The 12,849-nt window shown below is 37.0% G+C and overlaps 1 protein-coding gene across 3 annotated transcripts in view; it reads left to right on the top strand.

Annotated features, from left to right (window-relative positions):
* VCAN (versican) overlaps positions 1 to 12,849 on the top strand; it is a 114,020-nt gene that overhangs the window by 24,724 nt on the left and 76,447 nt on the right. For all 3 annotated transcript variants that reach the window (XM_030847128.2, XM_030847136.2, XM_060295975.1), the window contains exons 4-5: positions 2,364 to 2,538; positions 2,623 to 2,750. In XM_030847128.2, coding sequence (XP_030702988.2) covers positions 2,364 to 2,538; positions 2,623 to 2,750 — 303 coding nt within the window. The remainder of the gene's footprint in view (positions 1 to 2,363; positions 2,539 to 2,622; positions 2,751 to 12,849) is intronic.

A 12,849-nucleotide genomic window follows, 5' to 3' on the forward strand; every position in this document is an offset into this window, starting at 1 on the left:
AGCAAAATTCTAATACCCAGACATGATGGAACAGATTTTTCTTCCAACCCTCTACTTCCCTATAAAATATTTACCTTTCAGAAATATATACAAAGGGTTTTATTAAAACTCTTTCTTGTGTAGCCAAAAGGAAATATTTTGAATTTCAGATGTGACAGATTAATTTTCTGAACATCCTTTTCCATTCAGATTCTATTGCTCCCTTCTATAAATCTATTTTTATGTTTTCCAGGCATCCACTAAACACCCTGGGCTCTTTGCTCTTTTAACCTTTTTATCATTTACTTTGGTTTGTCTAGTATTGTTTTTTCTACTGATCTCTCTCTTCCTCTTTTGTATAATGTAACATACACTATATATATATATATATATATATATATATATGGTGTTAGATATACATTGCATATAAATTTATATATACATGTATGTTTTTAAAATCCCACAAGAAGTTTACAACGTCTTACAATTTTCATCATTAAAGAATTAGCAGTGGATTTGCCCCTTGCCCCCTTTGAAACAATGAAAATCCTCCACTTAATCTCCTTAGCCCCATGAGGTCTTCAAATTATCCCAGCAATTGCAGATACTTCTACAGCCTGGTATTCCCAAGGAGGCCCCTTTGTGCCCTCTTACTGCCAATCTTCAGGGCACATGGAAGATTTTTAATTACCAAGAAGGCTATTTGAAGCTTTGATCAACATAAGACTAATTTAAAACCATTCAAAGTCTGGCTTAAGCCTTAGAGATCGTTATAAACTATCTTTCATATTTACTAGATAGCACCATATATACTTCCTGGTACTTTTAGAGTCATTCTACAAAGCTACAGATTTTATGAAACGCATTTGATCAGTTTTTTCTTTGCAATATCAGAAATGGGAAAATGAATGTTAGTTGTCAATGCATCTCCTTGGTGCCTCTGCAGATCTTTCTGTATTGACACTGATCAGAGGTGCTTATTTATGACATGGCTAGTCTGTTCCCTGCAGATACTTTATTGGCACATACCTATTTTGGAAGAGAGAGACAATCTAAGGATAGGCATGTGGGAGACAGTCTTATAGCTAGAAGTCAAGCTGTAAGAGAGAGAGAGAAAGAGAGACAGAGAGAGAGAGAGAGAGAGAAAGAGACTTGTTGTCAACTCCAGGAAATTACTAGGAATAAAAGGAGAGTGGAAGATATCTTGGAAACCAAAATTAATTCCGCCTAACAAAACAGTGGTCTTAAATGATATGACTCAATAAAATCTCATCCGTAAGACCCAATTACCGCAATTTCTATTTTCCAGTGACTTCCTAGGCACATTTGCTTGATTCACTTTGCTCTTTTATGAAAATGAGTCATCATATTTACTCCAGTTATAAATGGATGTGCTCTTGCTAAAGTAGGAGAAGAGGACCAAAGCTCCACCCCCTCAGCTGCTCTTTCTTCAGGCCTTTGACAGTTCTTTGAGCCCTGAAACACAGTTCAAGAACCACAAGTTTATGTAACTCCTAAAATACAATGAAGTGGAATTTGAGGCACATATCAGGATGCCTGGCTTCTGCCCATGGGAGTCTGGAGAATTTTATTTCAGGCCTCCTTTGGGATAAAAATCATACATCTTACCTGTCAAAGTGGAGACCCTAAATTATGAATATGATAAACTTTTATCACAGCAGTCTATCCAACATTTTAAAATTCTTTATCTAATTTGACCTTCCTATCAATCAAATAACCTAAGCAATATTAGTTATACTTTATGAAGGGGAAAATTAAGACTTATATATGATTAAGGAGCAAATTAGGGATTGGAACAGGCCTTCTCACTCATACCTACTCCAGCATCTTTTCCATTTTAGTATATTGTCTCTGGAAGTAAATATTACAATGTTTCATGTTTGTAGGAAGTGGTACTGGTGAAGGCTCCATGTGCTTCTATTGAGTTGGCCCTGAGTAAAAACATGAAGTAGGAGAAGTTGATCTTGTGGCCCCCTTAACTCTTTGTATCTCTTGCAGCACCTACTCCATTTAATTGTCCAAGGTTCCCATAATAGCCTGAATACTACCTGCATTTAGGACAACTAGTCACCATTTGGGATTTAGTGGCTTAAATCTTTTTTTTTAGATTGTTTACATGGGAACAGAAAATTCTTGAAACTCTCTAATGGAGCAGAATAGGACACCTAAGTGAGCAACATTTCTGGGGCTCCTCAGATCACCATAATTTTGTATAATGCTACATAAAATAAAGTAAACATAAAGAAGTATCATGATGTTATTACCGAGTTAGCAAGTAATTTGACAAATTACTCCAATGAGAAACTGCACAGTATGGTGGGAGACTTGAACTTGCCCATAATTGTTTGCTGCTATCTTTGCAGGGGTTGTGTTTCACTACAGGGCAGCGACCAGCAGGTACACTCTGAATTTTGAGATGGCACGGAAGGCTTGTTTGGATGTTGGGGCTGTCATAGCAACCCCAGAGCAGCTATATGCCGCCTATGAAGATGGATTTGAGCAATGTGACGCAGGCTGGCTGTCTGATCAGAGTGTTAGGTGAGCGGTCTGGGGGCCACCAGGTTTAATTCATCTATTTGGAGCGAGAATAAAGTGCTACCTACTAGTCCTTTATTTCCCCAGGTATCCCATCCGGACTCCCCGAGAAGGCTGTTATGGAGATAAGATGGGGAAGGAAGGAGTCAGGACCTATGGGCTCCGTGCTACTCATGAAACTTATGATGTGTATTGTTACGTGGACCATCTGGACGGTAAGATGTTCAAATTTCTATAGCTTCATTTGACCTAAGAAAATTGAGGAAAGACTGGGAGCACGTGGGGATAGAGCAAGTCTTCATGCTTGTTTGGATTCCAAACAGCAACATTTAGTTTAAATAACCGTATGATTCTGTGGTGAAATAAGCTTAAATTAAAGTGGAAAGAGAACGAGGGCTGTGTAAATGGTTATGTAGGTTTGAAATGTCTTTAGTTAATGGCAGGTTTGCTTTCAGTCATGCTGCCATTGGACTGTTTCCAATACACTTTTAGAGCATTAAGAATAGAAACCTGTAAGGGTGGTACCTATTCTTGTAAGAACTTCAGGTAAAATCCTGTGATGACAAACCACTGTGAATCCAAGTGCTGATAAACACCCCGAAGTGCAGCTGAGTCAGGCAAACTAGCCCGGGAAAGATTTTCATGGTTTGCTTCTCCTTGTGTTCACTTTGTTACACTAATATTTAGAGCAATTATTCATTCATTCAACCAATGAACACATTAAAAGAAAACACATACTGTGTGATAGGTACTCTGCTCATAGTTAGGACTATGAAGCCAAGTAAGATATAAGCCTCGCTTTAGAGATGCTTAGAGTCTGATTGATTCTGGTACTATCATTTCTCACTTAGCATGAGTTAGATTCTTAGAGACAAGTTTGAGTTCTCTTGTGGCGATGTTATCTAAGGACACAATGCAGTTTTACTATAAGAATAGAAATTTCAGTGACTTTTGAAGTGGAATTTCATTTGTAGCAACAGGTATCTTAGAAGCCTAAATATATAAATAGAAGTATTGCATTGAGTTATACTTTTAATTTTGGCTGGCTCCCCAAGAAAAGAATGAACTCAATTTTCTTATGTGTAAAATAAGGAAGTAGGACTAGATAACTTCCATAGTCCCTTCCAACATTAAAATTCTATGATTCTATGAATTGAAAAAATAATCTCAGAGACTGAAAGCTAGAAAATAAGCAGCTTATATTTGCCTAATGCCCTAAATTTGAATAGGATGGCCTGCTTCCAAGAAAGCTGCTAAGTGTGGTTCTCTAGTATCTTAACATTCTTATTATAACTATTATTTAAGACTGATAAATGTGTTTTCTAAACCATAACTTTGATACTAACAATTTCCATTTTTTACAAGGACAAAGGGAAAAGATATGTAAAATCCATGCTATGAGATATAGATAGATAGATATAGCTTAGCTCCTTCCTTTAAATTTAATTTTATTTTAAATTTAGTTAACTTTTTTCATGGAATAGGAGATGGTCAGTAGGGGATTCTGGTTCTAGGAAATAAATTTGGTTATTGCTATCTCAGTAAGATGGAAGTTTGTATTCAAATTCACTAAGGTGGAATTTGTTTTATCACTGTGGTTCTCCTTTGGAATAATATCTATTAGAGTGATAGTTATAAAAATTTCTGGAACACTGATAATGCTGGAACTAAAGCAGAGATAGTTTTTGAAAAAGCATACATAACTTCTAATTACCTAAAAGATCTTTACTAAATATAATTGAAATGTGGTTTTCAAGTATAAATCCATGGCCAATTTGATCCCAATATGAATAAGCATCACAAGCCAGACTCCTTGATGGAAAGACAGGCTTAAGTATTTACAATGCTCCCGGAAGGAGCACCTAGGGGCCCCTCTGCATGTCTCTTCTTCAGTCTTATCCTGATGGAGCTACTGAAACCCCAGTCTCTAAGGCTGCAGAATCCCTAACTTCTTTGAAGGCCAGAGGACTTTCTGCTTCTGCAGAAGTTCCAGAAATTCCATGTCCTGTACAAATTCTGTGTGAGATACTTTTGACAGGTCTTGGTGGTAAAAGCCCTACCAAGGATTCCTAGCCACATTGTACCCATTGAGAGCTGGCTTCCCAAAATCTGTTCAGAGGATCAAAACTAGTGTTCAGGGAAAATTGAACTCTGTCAGAAGAGTCATTCTGAGGATGTATGCGTACACCACAATGAGAAGGATTTATTAGTCATACAGGAATTCTTCTCCACCTCCATAAATATCGCCACTTCTAGGGCAACTGGTATTGGTCAAACCAGTCTCTCCTCCAGTGTAACCCAACTATATTTCACACAGTTGTATATTTACTTGGGATAATTGTTCTACATATTTGATAATTGAAAACTTGTAATGTATAATATAGCATAACTTTAGTTGGAGTATTTATACCAAAACAACAGAATTTGAACTTTTTTGTCCTATCACATAACAGCTGGAAGAAAAAGATAAAAGAATAAGTATAAATAGGAATTCAAGCACTGGCTGAAATTTGTGTCAGCAGAGTAACAAGACGCCCTGACATGGGCAACCTTGGGAACCTATCGCCTCTCCTTCTCTGGCCTATATTTTCCATGTTAGCCCTACCCTTTGGCTTTTCTTTCACCTGGAACAACTACCACCCTACTATTCCAATTCCCTGACCTTCACACAAGCTTCCCAACACTTATGTGTCTGTACTATGGGCTGTCACACTGATCCCATATCCCCTTCTTAAGTCCTAGATGGTCTCTCTCACCTTTACCATTCTCAATCTTTGAATGTGTGACTATAATCACCCTCCTGCAAATGTTTGCTTATTCCTCCATCTCTCCCACTAGACCATGGATTCTGGGAGGGAAGGAATCATGTGTCTCCCCACTATGTCCTTGGCACATAGTAGGTGCTCCATAGATGGAGTTGAATAAAATGAGTGAATTAATAAATTAACCTCCAAACTAAGTGCCCACTATACTCACATCGCTTTACACTTGCCCTTTGGATAACTTCACACATCTCCGGGCTTCATCACAATTCTACTTCCCAGTTTTTCATTGCTCCAATGTCCTTACTGGTTCATTTAATTTCACTTTTGCTCTTTTGTGTGTAAATAAGTCAAATGCCTTGTGGGATGAACAGGACACAAAGAGACACCAAACAAACAAAAAAAATGAAAAATGATAAGTTTTAGTTTTGCATGTCTAGCCCCGAACTCTCTTCTGAATTCCATACCCACAGTTCTAGTTTGCGAATCATTTTTTAAAAAAATATTTATTATTATTATTATTATTTTTGGCTGCACTGGGTCTTCGTTGCCACGCAAGGGCTTTTCTCTAGTTGGGGCAAGCGGGGCTACTCTTTGTTGCGGTGCGCGGGCTTCTCATCGCAGTGGCCTCTCTTGTTGCGGAGCATGGGCTCTAGGTGCATGGGCTTCAGTAGTTGTGGCACGTGGGCTCAGTAGTTGTGGCACATGGGCTTAGTTGCTCCGCGGCATGTGGGATCTTCCCGGACCAGGGCTCGAGCCTGTGTCCCCTGCATTGGCATGCAGATTCTTAACCACTGTGCCACCAGGGACGTCCCTGTGAATCATGTGTGTGTCTCATCTCTGGTTTTCTGTTTTATCTCACAAATAATCCCCAAGCCTTTAACAGTTCTTCAGGGGACCTGTTTTATGACCATCAAAGCATGTAAACACCATGGTCATTATCATTCCCCTACTCAGCATTGTGTAGTGTGAATTTCCTGTTGCCTTCCTTCCTCCTTGAGGACCTGCAAAGCCCCTCAATCCTGGCTTGGGAGTAACCTATTCAACTGTGTTTCCCTCTCTCCAATATGATGCCACACATGTGCACCAATCATCCACAGACCCTCTGCTACCTCCTGCCAGCAGCTCTGCTTTGATCCTCTCTGAAAACACAAGCCTCTCCCCTTTCCAGCATTCTACTCTTCCCTCTGCCTATGAACAGACTGCCTCCAAGAGCCCATCTTTGCCTCTTCCAGCTCACACTGACATTTCCTGATTCTGAACTCCCACTTTTCTTAGAGTTAGTTCCACATATCTGGTGTTTAATTCTTCTCTGGTTGCTTTATGTTCATCAGACACAAACTATTACCTGTTATTTTTATTTCTGAAAAACTTCTGTAAGCTCCTGATAGAGATAAGGCCATAGTCATCTTCTGTAACTTTCCCAACCACAATGAAGAACCTATTCCAGTAATAGACACATCATAGTTACTCAAGAACTACTTGGTGGTAATTGTAGTATTTCTCCAGACTTTGTCTCTTTCAGAGGCTGTCTCCACCACGCTACCATTTCTACAGTACTTGAAAAAAATGCCAAGCTTTGTCCACCAAACTTACTAAACATCTTTTTTTTTTTTAAAATTAGATCACCATGATACTAGTTTTTTCTCTTTGAATTTCTCCTCTCACTCTTTTCTGTGGTGTCTCTTAGAAATAATTCCTTCCTAGAGACACTCTTTTCTCCTTTCCAGCCTCTCACAGTCATGGCCCTTTCTTGCATTCCCAGCCAACTGTCCTCTCTGGCATCGGTTCCTTTGTCCCTATTCACAAATTACAGGTTTATTTTTCTACCACTGCCTCATGTCAAAATCCAGGATAGCTCTATCACCTCTATGACTTGTCTAATGCCTCCACGTCATGCTTGTGTCTGACCTAGAACCAAAAACAACCTTTCGTTTTTCTCTTAATGAGCTCCTTTAGATATGAAAAGCTAAACATTTAGGTAAAAGCCTGAATGTCATTAAACAGGTCTTAGAGCAAGGCTTAGTTCCACCTTCTTTAGCGTCTTTGATAGGATCAAAATCAGATATATCAAATCTGGAAACTGTGAGTTCCTGCCTGTGGATGCTCAGATTGACTTAATTTTGATGGAATTTACAGCATGTAATCTACAGAGTACTTCACCAATGGGAGTTATTTAAGAATTAGTGATAACTGGGTTTATTCAGTTAAAAAGCCCCATGTCAGCTAGAATAGCTTCCTGCACACCCTGGTTCAGCAGATGGGTTCAAATATTGATTTTGGATTATAGAACCTCTCCACATTTGTTGAGGTTGGTGCTAGAAGATGCTGAAACTTTTTATTCTCTGTAGAACTCACAGAATCATAGATCACAGCTATAGCTGTGGGTTCCCAAATAGACTTTAGATATTAACACACCTTGCTAAGGATTCGAAACTCAACTTGGAGTTGTTTTTGTTTAAGTGTTTGAATGGTCTAGCTAAGAGCCACTGAGGAAGGTGACCAGGCATGGCACCCTGCAGCACCTATGGAAAACGTGTCCTCATTCAGTATGGTGACTTGAATAGATTACCTGTGAGGTAGCTCCGTAGGGTAAGGAAAGAAACTATTTATTGTATGTGGTTGCATTGCCATTTAACTTAATTCTCACAAAAACCTTGACAGGCATTTATTTAAAACCTTTATTTTTACACATAAGGAAACTAAGGCACAGAGGTTAAGTGACTGGATATACACCCTTTTTCCTGTTCTACCGTAGTAACTTTTCAGGACCACCAAAGGTTCCCCAGTAGAGCAACAGGTAGTCTTACAAACCAAGAGGATCAAAGTGCTCTTAAACTCCCCCAAATCTCTGATTTCTCACATAAAAAATATCCTAATTCTTATTTGAGTAATGATTGCATTCCTGTTTGGATAGCAGTGATTGGAATTGCTGGGTTAAATGATAACTCTATTTTTAACTTTTTGAGGAACTGTTTTAAAATTCTTACCAGCAGTACATTAGGGTCCTGATTCTTTCATTCTTGCCAACATTTGTTTTCACCTGACTTTTTGATTATAACCATCCTAATGTGTGTATAATGCTATCTCATTGTGGTTTTGATTTGTATTTCCCTGATAGCTAATTATGTTGAGCAACTTTTCCTTTATGACTATTGGCCGTTTACATATTTTCTTGGAGAAATACCTATTCAGAACCTTTGCCCATTTTAAACTGGTATTTGTCTTTTTGTTATTGAGTTGTAAGAGTTCTTTGTATACTCTAGATTCAAGGGAGCCTATTCAGATACACGATTTGTAAATATTTTCTCCCATTTGCCGATCTGTATTTTTACTTTTTCAATGGGATCCTTTGACACACAAAGATTTTAATTTTGATGAAGTCCAATATCTACTTTTTCTTTGATAATTTGTGCCTTTGGCGCCATATCTAAGAACACATTACCAAATCCCGAGTCATGAAGACTTACTTCTGTGTTTGCTTCTAAGAATTGTAGTTTTAAGTTTTACTTTTATCTATTTTGAGTTATTTTTTGTATATGGCGTAAGGTAAGAGTCCAAATCCATTCTTTGGTATGTGGATTTTCAGTTATTCCAGAACTATTTGTTAAAAAGACTATTCTTTCCTCATTTAAGGGCCTTGGCACCCTGTTGAAAATCAGTTGATCGTAGATATATCGTTTTATTTCTGGACTCTCATTGATCTATATGTCTATACTTATGTCAGTACCACATTGTGTTGAATACTATTGCTTTGTAGTAAATTTTGAAATTGGAAAATATGAGACCTCCAACTGTGTTCTTCTTTTTCAAAATTGTTTTACCTCTCCCGGGCACCTTGAGTTCTCATATGATTTTTAAGATCAGCTTGTCAGTTTCTACAAAGAAGCCAGGTGAGCGTGAACTGAATCTCCAGATCATTTGAGGTGTATTGTCATCTTAACAATATTAAGTCTTCTGATCCATAAACATGTGATTTTTTTTCCACCTTTTTTTTAGATTCTTTACTTTCAACGATGTTTTATAACTTTTATAGCTTTCAGAGTATAAGTTTTGCTGTACTTTTGTTAAATTTAATCATAAATATTTTATTCTTTTTGATGCAAATGCAAATGGAATTTTCTTTATTTCTTTTTCTGATTGTTCATTGAAAGTGTATAGAAATATAATTGATTTTTTTATACTGGTCTTATATATTGTATCCTACAACCTTGCTGAAATTGCTTATTACTTCTAATAGTTTTTTTAATGGAATCCTTAGGATTTTCTATATACAGTCCCTTTTATTTTATAATGTTACCTTAAATAAGTAGAAAGTAGAAACGTCTTGACATAAAACCCTTGAAACATGTGACAGTCATTTGCTTTAAGGTTTTGATATCAATTTCTGGAATTCTAAATCGGAAGAGCTTCTTTGGAAATACAGTGGCCATTTAACTCTCAGCTGTGAAAAGTAAAAAAAAAACTAGGCTGATTCTCCTGTGTTGACCTGCAGCCATACTGAGCCTGTCAAACCAAATAACACATTCAATCTCATATATTTTGAAGACTCAGACATCCAGAAATGTTTTAGAACCTCTTTCTCACTCTAATTAAAATCTTACTGCTCTGTCATTGGGAAAGAATGAGATCCGACATCCTGCAAACCATAAAAATATGTTTAAATTTTAGTGGGATTTCCTGTGTCTTTAAACCTTTCAAATGACATATATAAGATCTTGTGTAATAACACATTGACAAATATGTGGATTCCCTTTCCCATGAATATGATCTGATTTAGAGAATGTTAACTGACTATCACAGCTGACTGATGACAATTCTCTAAAATTAATTAGAGGTTAAAATTTTCAAAACCCAGTGTCTATGCTTTAAGCCACATTATGCGTCTACTTCAGCCTAAAACAAGTGAGAAATTTGAAAGGTGCTGACCTGGCTTTCCAGTCTCATTACCCCTCAAATGAGAAACATTGCCAGCCTAACACTAGAATTGGATGAAGTTACCTTGGCAGCCCCAGAAGTTTTCTTGTCACTGTTAACAGAAGGTTTGTTTCTGTACAGGTTAAAGGATCAGATCTTAGGGGGAATTGACATGCTTTTGAATTACCTACAAATATTGGCTGTCAAGAAATTATATAGTAGTGTAGGTTAGCTGTTAACCAACCACGTACAGTTGATGGATTTCGTGATCCAGGATAATGAGTATTAGTCTTTATTGCTTTGATCTTGTATATATAGACATGGGCAAAAAAGAAAGAGAAAGACAGAGAGAAAAGAGAAGAAGCTTCCTTTGGAAAAAAAAAAAGTCAAAAACTTTAAACCTAGTAATAATTATGTTGAATTGTCTTTATCATCATAATACTTGCCATATACTGTAAGTGGTTTTATCCTATGGGCATTTCATGTGACTCTTTCCAGTTCACACACTGTATCTACTTTTGCACACATTTATTACTCATATACCATCTTGGCCCACATTGCAATGAAATGTAGTAACAATCACAAATCTTGAACTTCCTTACAGTGAACAAAAAATCAGGAAGTTCTGTTCTCAGATGGGCAAAGGGACTCATGATTAGTTTATAAGAATTGATTTTCAGACCAGACAGTTCAGGATAGAAAGGTTATGAGCACAAATAAACAGAATAAATATAAACATTGATCACACAACCCAGAAAATAGATGCATCTAGATAATTGTGGTGATATATCAGCTTTGACTACCACAGACAGCGGCCCATCAGCTGCAGTCCAGGAAAGAATTGAATAATTATTTGTGATCTGCTGATGCCAATTCCCCGTTTCACCTTGGTGATCTCAGGGAATTTTCAGTAGAAGAAACATATCCTCCCTTAGCTTTGCTCTGGACCCAGGCTCTTTCATAATTTTTCTGAGCTACTCCTGAGTGTAAAGTCTAGCTTTTGAACAGCGTAGGTCATCTTAATGTTTTGATTTGTTTTCATCATTGCTTGCCATTTTAGTATCTGTCATTTTAAAGTCTGCTAAGAAATAGCTTTTCCATTTAGCAATCAGAAGTGTGGAAAAATAACATGCATGGTCCACTTTCCAGGGAGTCTTTTAGCAGTTACTTGTCAAATTTAAGTGTTTTTTTCTTAATATTTCTGATGATGTTAATTCCTATGATTAAGACGAATTTAGTTTGTAGAATGTCACCACATATTAAAGTCTCACCAGCAATGTCTTCCAGTTTCTTCTAGGACATCCCTGGAAAGTTGGAATAACAGGAATAATTCAAAGCCAGATCATTTAACTTGAAATTTTGGAAAATTAGAGGTTATATATGTTTTCCATATGAATATGCAAATTATCCTGAGTGTGAAATCCTCTGTTCTGCATTATAGTTTATGTGTGTACTAATGCAAATATATGCGTATACATGTCAGTAAATTCTTACTTACAACTTAAGTCAGCTTGGCATTTTACCTTAAGTCATGCATCGTTTTGTGTATAAAGGATATTTTGCGCATTTCTTTCCTGACACTTTATTTGCTCTCCTTAATCAGCGAAAAATTGATAGATAATTTTTATTATTTAATTATATCATAGATAATTATTTATTATCTATAATAATCTATGAGAGATACAATTATCTCATAGATAGATAACATTTAGAAACATGTTTCAAATCTGTATTCTTGTTACAAATTTGATAATAAATGTCCTATAGATGTAACTGCTTTGATGAGGCAACTTCTGGAACTGAATAGTAGACTCCTTGTTAACTTATAAAAGTGATGCTTGTCTTCCAGGAAGGCATATATCCAGGAAAGCTAAAATACATTCAATTGTTCAGTCACAGTATTCAAGAGTAGAGCTAGAACACGGCCTTGTCTGATGCTAATAATAGGCGTTTTCTCTCTCAAGGAAGGCTTTGCTCTCTCCTCTCACTCTTAAGGTGATACTGTGATAAAATTCAGAAGGAACTTTTATTACTTACATCAGAGGCCAAAAGGTGCCTTTAAGATACCCTCAGGGTAGGAACTTATACAACCTGACCAATGAAGTCCTGTTGGAGAGAGAGAAGCTAAACAAATGCACTGAGTTGCTTTGCTTGATTTCCCATGTTTGCTCTCTCTTTCTCTGTTCCTTTGGTTCCTGGTTTGGCTTTGCCTCTGGACTTTAGATTTTATTTCTTGGTATATCCTCACATGATCATTCATTTTTGGACCAAGCTTAGGTTTACATTCCTGTTACTGGCCCAGACTTAATTTCTGTCTAATGTCGTTAATGCTATGAATGACTGATGTTAGAGTTTAGAACATATAATTTGACCTATAAATAATTCCTGACTATAGATTTTAAAACTGAGAGTAGATCAATAAAATCTTTGAAAATCTTAACATCTTGACTGCTTTTCTCAGTGTAAAAGTGGACAGTGTTTAGCCTAAAACCTGCATTTTTCTATGGGATATGGGATTGAAAGACTTGCGCCTACAGTTAGTGACTAAGGAGAAAGACTGCTACTTTTGTCTGCTCTACCTTGCTTGACTTTTTGCAAAGCCTTCTTTTTAAGAAATGAGACACTTCTGTGTTCA

The sequence above is a fragment of the Globicephala melas genome, chromosome 3, assembly GCF_963455315.2.
Source record: "Globicephala melas chromosome 3, mGloMel1.2, whole genome shotgun sequence".
NCBI lineage: Eukaryota > Metazoa > Chordata > Mammalia > Artiodactyla > Delphinidae > Globicephala > Globicephala melas.